General features: G+C 39.3%; 1 protein-coding gene across 3 annotated transcripts in view; it reads left to right on the top strand.

The window, feature by feature from the left end:
• TRIP11 (thyroid hormone receptor interactor 11) overlaps positions 1-8,810 on the top strand; it is a 46,266-nt gene extending 37,456 nt beyond the window's left edge. For all 3 annotated transcript variants that reach the window (XM_061611973.1, XM_061611972.1, XM_061611971.1), the window contains 5 exons: positions 852-933; positions 3,093-3,207; positions 3,654-3,779; positions 4,098-4,242; positions 6,343-8,810. In XM_061611973.1, coding sequence (XP_061467957.1) covers positions 852-933; positions 3,093-3,207; positions 3,654-3,779; positions 4,098-4,242; positions 6,343-6,554 — 680 coding nt within the window. In that variant the 3' untranslated portion in view covers positions 6,555-8,810. The remainder of the gene's footprint in view (positions 1-851; positions 934-3,092; positions 3,208-3,653; positions 3,780-4,097; positions 4,243-6,342) is intronic.
• The last annotated feature ends 7,698 nt before the right edge of the window (positions 8,811-16,508 follow it).

Here is a 16,508-nt window from a genome sequence, read left to right as displayed (position 1 = left end):
GTTTAAAATGGGCATGCAGTGATGTCCATTTTCCACTGCTCAGAACTCTTTGCTTCCTCCCTAATTCTTGGCCATGCTGCGCCATGAACAACAATCCATAAGCCTTGGCTTGTTGAGTTGTCGGCATGGCCAGGAGCAAAGGAGGAGTGAAGTAGGAGGTTTTGGGTGGTGTGTACCAGCACGCTACTCATTTTGCATTAGCGTGTAGTTAAAATGGTTTAACATGACATGCAAACACAGCCTAACAGTAATATGACATGTATTTTTAACAGTAATTGAAAGGTATTAACTCCAGTAAATCTTTTTTCCACGTGTATCATCCTTCTCTGAAACAACCCTGATGTAGTATTTGCTTTGTGCCAATTTATAATCCTTTTCATTGGGTGGAAATTTTGATCAGATTGCTTCAAATTGTAAAAGCAAAAATAAAAGGCATCATTATAATACTTGCCTTGTCTTCATTGCATCAGCCAAAGCTAGGAAATGTAATCTTCTGTAGAATCTCAGGTTTTGCCATTTTAGGATGGAAAAATATGAGCAGGGTTGAGTTTTGACCCATGATTTTTCAGAGAAATTGATGAAATTGAAGATAAACCCCAATCTGCACAGCACATGCTTTTGAGAGACTCTTCCAATAGGATGCTTAATGAGTGTATCAGTATATAATCTACTTTAATTCTTTTTTAATAGTATACTTTGTATGTTTTAATTGGTGTTGTTTTTACTTGTAAGCCGCTCTGAGTCCTATTGGAAAAAGGGTGGGGTAGAAATAAAGTTTATTATTATTATTATTATTATTATTATTACTACTACTACTACTACTTATTATAGCAAAAGTATTTTTCCTGTAGGTGAAATCAAACAAGAAATGTTAGAGGATGCACAGAATAAGCTAATGAATCTCATAAACAGCACAGAAGGAAAAGTGGACAAGTGAGTGATTTTTGTTGTTTGAAGTGTTCTTAATTTGGAAGCCAAATTATTTTGAGAAGATGCATAAGCTTAACACAATAAAACAGTGGGTGTGGCATCTTTTTTAGAGCAGTCTGTTTTTATTAAAGCTGTGACATTTAATTAATCAGTTATTCAGTGATTAATCAGATGATTTTTGCAAGGGTCAACAATTAATTGAGCACCATTTTAGAAAATGTATGTTATTTCCTTAACCAGTTGCTTAGGCAGCAAGACAGGGAGATGGGAGTTAAAGTCAAACCTGGCAACTCTCCTGTGTACCAATGGCAATGCTGATCCTCACCACACCCCTTGGAAATAGTTGGCTTGACAGAGAAAAAAGTTGCTAATCTGTCCAACCACCAAGGCAAGTGTGATTGGGCACTTCAACCAGGCTGCATTTTTTCCCAGCTTTCTTTGAAGTAAACCTCATTGCAATTGGTGGTGCTTACTTCTGAGTAGCTTGGTCTGGCAAGCATGTTCTTTTTCTTCAGCCCTATTGTTCTCATGGAGATTTGACTGATTCATTAACTAAAACTCATACAATTAACTAAGATTTTTCTTTATTTGAGTGACAACCCTGGTATTTATGTTTTTGTCTCATTCCATGACAAATCTCACTTCAGAATTTTAAGAGTAGTACATGGTGGGCATAATTCTTTTGAGGAGTCCCTCTGGGACTCTCCTCATAATGATGATAATGTTGTTGTTGATGATGTTACTTATTAAATTTATATCCCACCCTCCCTCCCAGAAGGAGCCCAGGACAGCAAACAAAACACTAAAAACACTCTAAAATATCTTTAAAAAGGTTTTAAAATCTATTAAAACAAAACATCTTTAAACACATCTTAAAAAAAAACAACTCTAAAACAAATCTAAAAGCTATTCCAAGACAGACTACAGACTGGGATAAGGTCTCTAGTTAAAAGACTTTTTGAAAGAGAAAGGTCTTCAGCAGGCACCGAAAAGATAACAGAGATGGTACCTGTCTAATATTTAAGGGGAGGACATTCCAAAAGATAGGTGCCGCAACGCTAAAGGTCTGCTTCCTATGTTATGCAGAATGGATCTTCTGATAAGATAGTATCTGCCGAAGGCCCTCACCTGCAGAGTGCAGTGATTGACTGGGTATATATGGGGTAAGACAATCTTTCAGGTGTCTTGGTACCAAGCTCTGTAGTGCTTTGTACACCAAAACCAGAACCTGGAACTTGGTCTGGTAGCTAATGTTGCAGCCTGTGCAGTTCTTTCAGCAGCGATGTGACAATGGCAATACCCTGCCCAAGTGAGCAGTTGTGCTGCTGCATTTTGCACCAGCTGCAGTTTCTGGAACAACTTCAGTGGCAGCCCCACATTATTTTTTAAATTTTATTATTTGATTTATATCCCGCCCTTCCTTCCAGCAGGAGTGCATTACAGTAATGCAGCCTGGAAGTTACCAGTGCATGGACAACAGTAGTCAGGCTATCCCAGTCCAGAAACATCCACAGCTGTCTTACCAGTGAAAGGATACATTGCTGGTTGCATTGTCACAAGCACCTTGTCCACACCGCATCAGCTGAAACGGATCCCAAGAAGTTGTGGTAGACATTGCACTGGACACCTCACTGGGGACTACTGTAGATGTGGATGGGGCATCAAGATCGCTACAGCTTTACCCTCAAAGTGCCTTGCAAGCAATTCACAGTGGGCCTCCAAAGGGTCTAAAACTCCATTTCCTGGAGATGATGTCAACAAATCCCTGACATCTTTTTACAGATGAATCTTCATCATCCAGATGATAGTATGCTACAAGTAAAGATCAGGAGTGGAACAGGTGCTCTGTGCCAGATCTGTGCATGGCACAAAATAGTCAAGAAAAAAACACTCATCTTGATACATTGCTACCAATAAATGTCAAAATTGCTTCCAAATTCCTCTTAAATTGTAGTCTCTTAATCTAGAAAATGTTTCATGCTTTGCAATGGATTGCCTATGAATTATTATTATTTATATTTCTTTCCACTTAAAAACAGTATTCAGAGAAGGGAAGATGCAAAAAGAAACATGGCAAGATGAATGCCTCATGATTTTCCCCTCTTCTCTGTAACTGACAAAGTCAAGCAATTTTTTGACTGCTTTCGTTTCCCCTTTGTTAGAGTCTTGATGAGAAATCTCTTCATTGGACATTTCCATACTCCAAAGAATAAGCGTCACGAAGTACTAAGGCTGATGGGAAGTATCCTGGGAATAAAAAAGGATGAACTAGAACAGGTAATTCTGATATGTCACATAGCTGTTTTTTCCCTATTGCAACGTCAATACACTGACATATTTTCTTCTACTGCTGAGCTAGACACAGTGGACAGGCAACTAATTGGTCGTCTTCCATTCTAAACTGGAACAAGCTGTATGTTTTCTGAGCATTTTATGATAGTTACCATTGTTTTAAAAATATAAAATCCATATAAATATGTCACTTTCTGGAAAGAGTTCATCTTGATTGCTGTTGATCACATGGACTAATTTCTTATTAATGTATTCATAATTGTCTATTTGGAGCTAGCTTTCTAAGTGTTATATAGTTTTTGATCTGGCTGAATTTTTTACACAAGCCAGGTTTTATTGATCACTAGTGACAGTGAAGTAAAGAGTTTGATTTTAAGTGTTAGAATAGGAATGGATTATAACCTTTTCTTTTTGTTTAAACTGCTCTATAGTTACTGTCAGAAGATCAAAAAGGTGTTACCCGATGGGTGACTGGATGGTTTGGTGGAGGAGGTGCTGGATCGAAGAGTGTCCCCAATACACCTCTGAGACCAACCCATCAATCAATTTTCAACAGTGTAAGTATTCTACATTATTTTATTTATTTATTTATTACACTTTTATACCACCCCATAGCCGAAGCTCTCTTCATCTGCTTTTGTGTGGAAAATGTAGGACTTCCATATTAGAAGTGCGGACACCCTAAGTCATTACTGTTGCAGAAAGCTTTACATTGTTTGCATTTCCACATCAGTGTCAAATAACTTCATTATGTTAAACTAGAGTCCTATTCCTACTAGCACTGTTCTGCACCATCTTGAACTGTTGGGCCAAGTATATATTATTATGTTTCAGAAATGGTGTTGCATTTGGTTAATTAGTGTGCATCTTTTCAGTCTTTCTCAGAGCTCTTTGTGAAGTTCCTTGAAACTGAATCACGTCCAGTTCTTCCCCCACCAAAACTCTTTGTTCATGACATGAGACCTTTAGAAGCAACAGGAATTGGCAAAGCAGATGCTAGTCCCTCCAGCAACGTGGCAGGTAATGTCTTTCATTTTCATAAGATATGAAATGTTGATTTTATTATATGATCATGAAATGTTGATCATAAGATATGATACGAAATGAAATCTGAGTGATGGCTTTTGTTGGTTGATTGTTCTATTTCCAAGGTTATATTTATTTAGATGGTGGTGCAGCACAAGGAGAATGACAAGTAAAATGGGAAGTGTTTTCTAATTAGCAAATTTCCATATTCCAAAGAATAAGCGTCATGAAGTGCTAAGGCTGATGGAAAGTATCCTGGGAACATTTTTTGCATTGTATCAGTCTTTTATCACAGCACAGGACCTGTGATCATCCTGTGACAGCAAATCTATGACTGCAGTGTAATCTGGAAACCACTGCTCTCTTAGCTTTTTTTACTGTAAGCCCATGAGATTTGACCTGCATTTCCAGGTTGCAAGACTGGTGCAAAAGAATGTTGTATGATGCCAATGGATGGGTTAAATAGGCCTTGCAGAATATTTTTTTTAAGTTCTGAATGGGTGGTTTTAAACTGTTGCAGTAAAGTTGGAGAATTTCCAGTCTGAAAGCTTATCTTTGAAAGTTTATATTTTCAATAAATTTATGTTTTGTATGCCTTTTGTCCTCTTGTCACTTGTGGTGTACTAGTGAGGGTGCCATATTTTGTTTGGCAGTCACCCAGTTTTCATGTCTGGACAGAAAATTCAGAGGAACTGTCCATTCAGGAACAGGATTGTTATTCTATAGAACCAGGCACCCATTCTATATCCCTTAATTGTTTGGGTTTTAATTTTTTGTTAATATTAAGAATAGGTTATCAGACATAAATACATATTTCCCAGGTCACACTCAATGAATGATTTATCTGTGACCATGCTATCACGTCCTGAGAATCTCGTTTTTGTTTTTAAAAGAAAAACTACAGTTCTGTTTATAGGCTTGTTGATAAATCTTTAAAAGGTCAGATTTCACAAAATGGTGGTAAAATGCAACTGCCTGGAGGCTTCTCCATTTGCAAATCTGTTTGGGTGCAGAATCTTGCCACACTGATCTCATTATTCACCAAACAACTGACCTCCTTTTTTTGGCATGACCACATTTAGTGACTGGCCAATAGTAAACAACCTGATATCCCATGTGTATATTAATAGTGTAAGTATGGTTGAAGTATGCACTACTTTAACTGACCACCAAACTAATTTATTTGTTTAGACAATTTATATGCTGCTATAGAGAGCATGTGTAGTGTAGTAGTTAGAGTGTTGGACTACAATCTGGGAGACCAAGGTTTGAATCCCCACACAGCCATGAAGCTCACTGGGTGACCTTGGGCCAGTCACTGCCTCTCAGCCTCGGGGAAAGACAATGGTAAACCACCTCTGAATACCACTTACCATGAAAACCCTATTCATAGGGTCGCCATAAGTCGGAATCGACTTGAAGGCAGTCCATTTCTATTTTCATATGCCGCTATATTTAAATTAAACTCTAAGTGGTATACAATATAAGTTAAACATCTTAAACAGCAACAACAACAAAAACTATACAGTCTATGAAATACAATTGGTAATTGAGCAGAACATCCTCTTTAGTATTAACATTTAGTATAAATATAGGATTGTATACAAATGAGTTACAAAAAATACAAGAAAAATCATAGCAAATGTAGGCTGAACAAAATATTTCCTAGGCTCCAATTAAAAATTAATAAAAATCACATTAAAAAACATCAACCTTATTACTATTTGCATGGCTTTGTGTGTGTCTACAGTGTTCAAAGTGCAAAGAATAGCATTTGGTTGTAACGAATGCATGTTGGATGACACAGGTAGTCAACATCCCCTTGAGGAAAGGTATGGTTTCCCCATGAAAAAGGCTGCAGTGAGAGATTTCTGGAAGGAGGGAGGGGGAAAACAACTCATTAGGCTTTTCCAGTCGAGTTTTGGGACTGGAAAACTGCCTTGGTCACCATGTTGGATGGAGATGGACAGGAGTACTCTCTCGCCATGTTAGGATGTGTTTCAAAGAACTGCACTTTATTGTGCTGTGATTTTCCTGTAAAAATTGTTAGAAAAAAATTAACTGTACTACTGCATTTTCTGTCTGATCCATCAGGCTCAGGAACCAGTAGAAGACCAGATGCAAATCCATTCCTTGCACCCCGATCAGCAGCAGTCCCTCTCATCACCCCAGCTAATCTTGGAACTGGTGGATCCGGGCATCTGCTTATGAAACCCATTTCTGACGCTTTGCCCACTTTCACACCATTGCCAGTAGCTTCTGATGCTAGTGCTGGTGCAGTACTAAAAGACCTGTTAAAGCAATAGAGAATTCAGAGTCTGATGATGACAGTGATAGAAGCACTTTAAGGAAAAAGAAAAAAACTGCATTTATATAATATACCATGAAGAGGCCTTTTGTAAAATGTTATATGTTCATTTTCAATTGTTCTTAAGTTGTGGAGTGTGTGTGTGTGTGTGTCTCCTCCCCACCTTAAAAAGTCAATTTTGTAACTAATTCAGTGCTTTTTTGGATATTGTAACCATTGCAAGAAAAATAGCCCTTGCTATATTACTTTGCAGAGTTAACTTTCAAATGAAAAGTTGATCTACAAGCAAACCAACAGATTAACATGGGTGATTTAACAGATCCGTTCAAGGCCTTCAAGCCATGTACCATCCCTTTTAACCTACCTGTGTCAGTTTGACTGACCATGTGCGCAGTTTCTGACTTTGACAAATGAGTACAGGTAGGGTGTTATTTTCAGTGTCTATATAAAAGGGGCATAACTTCTCCAAAAAGGGCTGTATGTACACATTAGGAATCCAGTGCAATGTCAGGGAACAACAGCAATCTCTTTAGGAATTCTAGCCCATGCTTTATGGAGCCTGGAATGATGGGGAAACAAATACAAGCTGCCATTTGCTTAAGGGGAGCCTGGGGACTATATGTTCCCAGTCCTTGCAGTAGATGTTCAGATTCTGATTCATTCCTGGCACTTCAATCTGCAAACGTCTTCCTTCATTTAGTGGGACAAACAATTTTGAATTATCCAATGTTGTATTGATCTCCTATGCTTTTATGTGGTCAGGTATCCTCTCTGATTTGAAGTGAGCCAGAATGGTTTATACTACAACATGATGTTCTGACAGGATAAAATACAAGTAGGAGGCTCCAAAGGGAATGGCATCAGCTGACCAAGTCTATTTTCTGGGTATGCTGGAGGCAACAGAATCACAGCAAGGTTGTCTCTGGGTGACCAAGAAATCATCTGCATAGTCTAAAACCAATTTATTTTAATAGGGAGGACAAGCTGGGAAGTGCTGTTTGTGCTCATGCACACACACCACTCCAGTATTTTGTAATACCTGGTGTCTGTGAAAGAATATGCTTTTGTTATAATTCTGTTAGAACTCTTTCATTGAAGATTTTTATTTTGTGTGCAATAATATCTATACCCTATACATTTTATTAATGAGTGACAGCGCAGTAGGAGTTTCCTAACTCCAATAGCTCCTTGGAACAATGAACATTAAAACCTACCAGCACTAAGGAGCTCATAGACCTCCTTTGTTTGGCATAACCACATTTAGTGACTGGCCAATAGTAAGCAACCTGATATCCCATGTGTATATTTATAGTGTAAAGTATGGTTGAAGTATACAGTACTTTAATGGTTCAAGATGTATATGTAAGAAATACTTGCTTTATGCATATAGATTTGATTGAAGATTTCAAGTATGAACATATATATAAAGCCTAAAATGAAGAAAGATGCTTATTCCAAATACTGTATGTGTAAATAGGCCTACATAAGAACAAGTAGAATTCTGTAAATTTTACTACATAGACTTGTACAATTTGTTTTAAGTGTCAAAGTAATGACACAAGTACTGAAAGGAGTTCTTGCCGCCTTCAAAAAATAGTTTGAGACACAGCATCTCTTTAAAGTGTCCTTTTTTCTATAAAACTGGAGTTTTCTGCCATTGTTAATGTACTTAGTATTGAAAGGTATTTTGTGTAAGTTCTATATTAGAACTTGCAGCCTTTTCTCCTGTGTTCCTTGGTTACTGCCCTGCAGTTTGAACTGAAATATATTTAAGTATAAAGTGAATCATGGAAATATAGTTGCCAAGAAGCTGCCAAATCAATGAATTCAAAAAGCCTTTTGTTTCTATTTATTGATAAAATTCTAAATCCATATAAATTGATATCTGGCAAGAGTTTATATTCATAATGGTTACATTTTGATTTTTCATACTCCCAACAACATTCTTCATTGACTCTTACTCTAAATAAGTAGATAAACCTAGGTTATGGTCTGTTTCTAAAGCATTAATTCCCAGTATGAATTGTTAAACAAATTCTTTAAAAACAATCCTGATTTCTGAAAGTTCAGTGGGCATTTTTTGCACCATAATATGCATGGTATACAATAGCTTTTAATCTAAAAACTTCCAAATGGTTTCTTCACACATTTAAATGCTGGGTTTATAGACCACTTAAAACAATTGTGTTCCTTGAAAAATCATCTTTATAGAATGGCTATAATTTTTCCAATGGACTATAAAGAAAACTTGAAAACTTGAAATACGTGTTGTGTATCTGCATTCTGTTGCATACATTTTATATCAGTATGGTTTTAGCATATTGCTGTTCCTCTTCTTTGTAAATGATGCAACAAATGAAGCTAAATAGACATCTTTGAAGATGCTGTCTATAGAACAGAGGACCCCTCATCTTGTCGTGGATTCTGCATTTGTGTGCCAGTACTTACTGTCAAGGCTGTGTGTGTTTTATGTTCATGCAGTGCAAGTGTACTGAACTGGCCACAGGATTCAGCATTTTGAGAATATTAGCTTTCCATTTTATTTTTTAAATATGAAGTTTCTAGTCCTCATTACAGCAAAGGCAGAAAATAGCTCAAAAGCCAGTGAGCAAGCATAATTTCTAGTGATGAGAATGTGGGGCTTTTCATAACTATTAAATACATCCAAATGTATTATAATGGAAGTTGTATAATTATGTAGGTTCCAAAAATCACTCTTCCTTAAGCATAGGATTTAGATGCCATAATTCTATTCCCCTCCACAGCCCAGTGTATGTGTCATATCTTCCAAGAGACCCTGTCCTATGATTAGAAGTATTATAGTAAGATGTAAGAATAGGAGAGTTGTGATCTTTTATAATGAAAAGAACACTTCTTTATTTGTTCTTGCCTGAGGAAAGGCTTCTGCTATCTTGAAAACTGGCCAACTGTCCTGGCCTGAGCAGTCTGATAAAATATATTTGCCTTGTGTATTTACTTGTGACAATTTGTGCCAGAATGTAGATGCGTATCAGCATGCACATCAAACTGAAAGTGAATCAGTGCAGATAAATATCTTCTTGTATTTGGATATGTTTCTATGGGTGTCAGTTGGATACACATTTGGATGAGCATGCAGATATGTGTCAGTTGGATGTGTATTTAGATGCACATCCAAAGTCTGCCACAAATAGTCACACATAATTATGAGTAATGGGAGCTGGATCAGGTTGCATATCTGAACCATTTTGGATGTGGCCTCATTTCAGGATCAATAGGCCATCCACTCTAGTGAATATTGTAATAATTGTTACAATATCTTTCTGCAATAAGACAAAACATTCAGTTGTTAATATCAAATTGATAATAGTGAAGGCATGGTAAGATCATATGTAGGACTGCATCACCATGAGCCATATACTGCAGTTAGTGGATCTACATGTGGCTGTCTAAATTATCATTTCAAGGCAAAACCCACACATGCATCTTATTTCAAAATGGCCTTGGTGAATTTAGCTAATCAGAACACTTGAGTTCTGGCGCATATTCTAAAGTCCTTAAAGATGTTTGGCTCATGCATGCCATGCAGATGGACTAGTACTGCAAACTGTACATTCCTATTCTGTTACTGGCATTGATAAGCGTGTGTGTTTAGCTATATAAATTCAAACTGCAGTTGTTTATGAAATTATTTTCAGCTACTGTTGCAAATTAATACTGTTCTCAGTGGCAGTCTGGGGAACACTTTTCCTGTTGGTTGCATTATTTTCTATATAGTGATTACTGAAAATAGTTTTCACATAAGCAGTGGCCTGGTTTCATCATTCTATGCCTTATGAAGATAGGATTTCACAAAACTACCTACAAAGGCCTCAGATCTAGGGGTGCACAGATAACTGCCACAGGATGCAAGGTGATAGTAGTCTAAAATTCTACATGAATACAAAATCGATTTAAGGCTCTAAACACTGCAGATTAAAATATTGAAGCTATTCTGTAGAGCAAGTTTTCAGATTCCTAATTTCTTTTTTAAAATAAAAGTGTGCAATTACCCCTGTTCATTGAAAGGAGTGCATACCCCAAAAGCTTGAGACCTCTGTACCAAGATAGCAAAGGTCTGGCTGTGGATTCTATACCTACCCGCTTCATGAATTTCATTTAAAGCATACATGTTTAATTGTAAACTGGGAAGAATGATAGATGGGATGATACTTGATGGCAGGGGAGGAGAGTAAAGGGTTTGAAGTGAATGAAAACAGTTGGTACACACAGCTAACCAATAGATGCAGAATTATTACTATTTTTAAAATGCTGATTAAAAAATCCTAAAAATTAAAATGAAGGTGGCATCAACAGAGGCCCAAAAACTATCTGAAAAGAGGAACAGCGTAAAATTTCCATTTATCCAAATTGCTAAAAAAAAACCCTTGTGCTCATTACCACTTCAGCAGCACAACCCCAGCCTGGAGAGCTCAAACGGTGCTTGTGAATTGTATATCATTCAGACTTTTCATAGATGAAAATATATTTGGTCTGAAGCACTAATAAGGTTTCCCACCCCCGGCTTAAGCCCTCTATCGTCCCACTATTAATCCCTGGGCATTTTATGCACGTAGATTAGAGACACTGTTCACTAACAGGCAAAAAACCTTGCGGTTTAAGAACATACCTATAGCCAACAGATATTTCTATGAAACCTATTAACAGCAGGGAAACAGCAGCTACAGTGAATGCACCAGGGGAGCAGGAGACCTGACCTCTCTGAGATATTGCACTGCCCTACAAATTTGTCAAAATGCAAACAGAATTTGGGTTGGTCTTTCACAGTCCAATCCACTTCCTGTGTAGCTTGGAAGAATTTGGTAAGGTGCCTCTGAGCATATGGTGAGTGGTGGCAACACCTGCCATCTCCAAAGATGGAGAATTACATTTTTGTATGTTTGTTGGTGTTCTTACTTTGCTTTTCTGTGTTGCTACTGTTTCTACAGTAAATCTAACCTAGAAAGATATATTTCATTATTCATCCTAGAAATCTGTGTCAAATTTATTTTTATTAATTTCAAAGCCTTTTTATTGCTCAATATCATATGATGGTGAAGACAGCATTTTGTGTTTCAAACTGGAGGTTATGCTCTTATTTCTCTTTTGGGCACATTAACAGTTGAATCTGAAACTGCAGTTTGATGTAAAATCAGACTGATTACAGTATGTTGCTACTTAAGCATGACTCTAGCCGTTGGAAAAAATAAACTTGGCCTGCCCAATATGCATGTTTTCAACCTGCTATGTTTAAACTACTCCACTTAAGGAAAGGTGGGCATGGTCAATTAAAAACACAGAGCACACCTAGAAGTTTGCTAGACTATATTTCACCTCCCACTGTTTTATCTTGTGCAAACTGAGGGCCTGTTTACATGCCTGGAAAATCTGCATCATGCTTTTTGCAGATCCTTTTAATTTGGACCATTTACTTGATGGTTTACCCAATGCGCATGCATTCTACTGTGTTTGCCTTTAACTCCGGATTAAATGGATGCAACAAAAACCTGAAATTGCTTTTAAAATCTGCACCTGCTTCTACCGTGTATTACCTTTTAAGTGCCTTTTCTGGCTGCGCAGTTTCTTCACCATTAGATCCTCCCTTTTCTCTACCCCTTTAACTGTCTCTGGGCGTCATTTTGTTTCCTGCGGTTGACAAAGCAACTTCCGGTTGATCTCTCCTTCCTTTCTCCCATTTGCTCCCACTTCCCCCCCCCAATACATTTTATCCCCTGCTCCTTTAAACAAAATCACTTTCCCCACCCCTTTATCAAGGGTAGCAGGGCTGAACCTCGTAAAATTCCTCGGAGCTGTGGATTTGGCGCTATTGTTTATGTCTAGCGTGTGTGTGTGTGTGAGAGACAGTGAGAAAGTGTGTGTGTGGAGGACCTCTTCTGCCTCGTAGCATCCCAACGCTCCCCCCCCCAAAGTGGGATCTCTCCCTTTCTTGGGCTGATGTATGCGCCCTTTTCGCAACCACGGCGAGAGGAGGCTAGCGAAGGCGCCGCTGGGGTAATTTATAAGTGCCCAAAAGTGCAGGGGAAAGGGGAGCTGCCTTGGCATCTCATCCCAGCATCTGCTCCACTCACGGAGAGTGATAATATTTAATGGTCTGCTTCCTTTAGTAGCTGCTTTTAATGTCTCTCTAAAGATAATTGTTTGGGGTTTTTTTATGTTTCCCAGAACGCATGCTGAGGCTTGTCCCGGGGTGCCAAAGGCACATCAATCTCGCACAGGGACAGCCTAACAGCCACGGGTGGAAGCGATTCTCTTTCTTTCAAGCGCCTATTCTTTTGTTTAGGGAAACACCATCCATTCCCCGCCTCCACAGTTAACATGCTAATGTGCGGGCACGGCAACAAGGAAACGCTGATAGCAATAAACGCACACGCGTGTGAATGCTACAAAGAAAAATAGCCAATTCATAGTGAGGGCGGAAGTATGTGAACTCAAAATCAATCGCAATGGAAAAAGCAGCATTTTTCATGTGGATCTTGGGTCCCATGTAAGCAAGCCCTGAGACACTCCTCATGTCTATTGCAAATTATTCTGCAAAACAGTCAGTGCCATTTTTCCACAATTGTTTTTTGGACCTTTTTTTTTTAGTGTTGCAAAGTGTTGCTGTACTTCACATACTCACAGAAACAGAAGCAAAAGAAAATTATTTACTATAGGAAACCACTAAAATTGCAATGTAAATCAAACATATTTAAAGTGACTATCTGAACTATATCAACTGTTTTAATATTGTTGCTTCCTCCCTGCTGAAACAAGATCAGCAGAGCACATGTCTTGTTTCTGTTATTTAGGCTGATTGCAGGTGTTGCCACCATTCACCATATGCTCAGAGGCACATGTTACCAAATTCTTCCAAGCTACACAGGAAGTGGATTGGACTGTGAAAGGCCAACCCAAATTGTGTTTGCATTTTTACAAATTTGTAGGGCAGTACAATATTTCAAAGAGGAGGTCAGATCTCCTGCTCCCCTGGTGCATTCACTATAGCTGCCCAGTTTCCCTGTTTTTAAAAGTTTGATAGAAATATCTGTTGGCTATAGGTACGTTCCTAAACCGCACGTTTTTTTGCCTATTAGTTAATTTCTCTGGTTTTTAATCCGGGAGATAAGAAATGGGATCCTGTGCTAGTTTGCTGGGAATGGACTGATCATTTGCATGCTTATTCAGTTCTGTGGGATTTACTCCCCTGCAATCATGTTTAGGACATGTAAAACTGACCATGGGGAGGGAGACTTGGAGTGGGCAGGGGAGGAGGAGAGAGGAAGAAGGGAGAGGAGGGGAAAGGCAGGTCTCCTGTGCAATCATGGCTAGGATAGGTAAAACTGACCATGGGGGAGGAGAGAGTAGAGGGAAGGAGGGGGGAGAGGGGAGCAGAAGGAGGATAGAGGGAGGAGAGGATGGGGTGGGGAGGGGAGAGGTGAAGGAAGGGGGGAAAGGGAGGTGATGGGAGAGCAGGTTTAATCATTTGCATGCTTATTGACTTCAATGGGATTTACTCCCATGCAATCATGCTTGAAAATGAAATGAACTGCCTTCAAGTCGATTCCAGCTTATGGCGACCCTATGAATAGGATTTTCAAGGTAAGTGGTATTCAGTGGTGGTTTACCATTAAGAACATAAGAACATAAGAAGAGCCTGCTGGATCAGGCCAGTGGCCCATCTAGTCCAGCATCCTGTTCTCACAGTGGCCTACCAGGTGCCTGGGGGAAGCCCGCAAGCAGGACCCGAGTGCAAGAACACTCTCCCCTCCTGAGGCTTCCGGCAACTGGTTTTCAGAAGCATGCTGCCTCTGACTAGGGTGGCAGAGCACAGCCATCATGGCTAGTAGCCATTGATAGCCCTGTCCTCCATGAATTTGTCTAATCTTCTTTTAAAGCCATCCAAGCTGGTGGCCATTACTGCATCTTGTGGGAGCAAATTCCATAGTTTAACTAAGCGCTGAGTAAAGAAGTACTTCCTTTTGTCTGTCCTGAATCTTCCAACATTCAGCTTCACCATTGCCTTCCTCTGAGGCTGAGAGGCAGTGACTGGCCCAAGCTCACCCAGTGAGCTTCATGGCTGTGTGGGGATTTGAACCCTTGTCTCCCAGGTCATAGTCCTAGGATAGGTAAAACTGACCATGGGGGAGGAGGAGGAGGGGGGAGGGGGAAGGAGGGAACTGGAAGGGGATGGGAGAGGGGAAGGGAGGGGGAGAGAAGGGGCAAGAGGGAGGGGCTACGAGGGAGGAAGAGGAGAAGGCAGGTTTGATCATTTGCATGTTTGTTTAGTGGGATTTACTCCTGTGCAATCATGCTTAGGATAGGTGAAACTGACCTGGGGGAGGGGCAGGAAGGGAAACAAGGAAAACATTTCCCCCACCTTTTTATTCTAGAACAGATACGTATAGTCTCCCACCCAATTTTAAACCAAAGCTGTCCCTGGCCACATCCACACCAGACCTTTATTTCACCTTAGACATTCATGGCTCCTCCCTAAGAATCCTGAGAAGTGTAGTTAGCGAAGGGTGCTGAGAGTTGCTAGGAGATGTCCTGTTCCCCTCACAGAGCTTCAGTCAGAGCAGCGGACTGTTCAACCACTCTGGACACTGGAGCTCTGTCGGGAACAGGAGTCTCCTCTCAGCACCCTTCACAAACTACACTTCCCAGGATACTTTGGGGGAAGCCATGACTGTCTTAAATTAAATAAAGGTCTAGGGTGGGTGTGGCCCTCTGATTAGGCAAGCCCAGCAGCTGTGAGTCTGGCTCTTAGAATACTGACAATTGGTTCTTACTGACCATGCCTTATCCTTGCATTCAATGTTAAATTTCTTAAATTAATTAAAAATCAGCCAGGCATTTTTTAAACTTTTAACCTGCAGAAGATGAAGGTCAGAGTATGGGGCAAGGTCAGTAATAGGATTACAGGCACTCTGTGAACATGGCAGATTTTTAATGAATTTCAACAGTTTATTTATTTAATTAATTAATTAGTATCCCGCCATTACTCCCAGCAGGAGCCCTGAGAACCCTGACAGAAAAAAGTCCAAAAGTGGTCTGTTTTCTCTCTCTCTCTTTTTACACTTTGAACTCTCGAGTCTCTCTGACTGTTTTGTGTATCACCATGAAAAATTTAGAAGGTTGTTAAGCAAGTGTTTCTGAGTTCAGGACTATAAATTTTGTAAAGTTTTGTTTTTAAATGAGCTTATGGGAAGCATCAGAATGGCATGGGGGTATTTTCAATTTAACATTGCGGAATGTAAAAAGTCTCTGCTGACTATAGTATACAGCCACTCTCATGGCTGTATAATGAACCTGCTCCCAACTCAGATTATATATTTTTAAGATTTTATATCTAGCAGCTTGGATGCACAAGGCAACCCCACAATCTATCCAAAGCACAAAAAGGAGACAGTTGTTTGCAAGAGGCAGGGTTCAAATGATGAGGAGAGTTGAAGCATATGGGATTGCATCAGATCCCCACCCCCACAAGCAGTACATAGGCCAGGTATGTGTAGACTGGTGTCTTATTATCAAAAGAACTCCCAGCTATGCCATTTGCACACAGATGGTATTTGGGATAGGTATCATAGGATAAGCCAAAGAGTGGTCAGTATTTGTGTATCTTAGAAAAATACTGCAGAACAATTATAATAATTTAGATTGCATTCAGCAGCCACAGAGTTCAGCCGGCGTGGGAATCGTGGATAAGATGGGCTAGAAACCGTTAAAGTTGCTTCAATCTGACCACTGAAATAAATGAGTCTTGGCTTACTATTTAAGCAGAGACAGTACAGTTTCTTATCTAAAAATCCATTCAATTTGCATTTATCCCTGAACTTCTGGAATACTGAATTTTAAAAGGATATGGGTACATTGCTAATGTTATGATGAACAAAAACAAGCAGTGGCTAGTTTTTAAAATTAATTAATTATTACT

The sequence above is a fragment of the Rhineura floridana genome, chromosome 2 (assembly GCF_030035675.1).
Source record: "Rhineura floridana isolate rRhiFlo1 chromosome 2, rRhiFlo1.hap2, whole genome shotgun sequence".
NCBI classification, from domain to species: domain Eukaryota; kingdom Metazoa; phylum Chordata; class Lepidosauria; order Squamata; family Rhineuridae; genus Rhineura; species Rhineura floridana.
The sequence above is the reverse complement of the archived record's forward strand: the minus strand, read 5'-3'. Positions and strand labels throughout refer to the sequence as shown.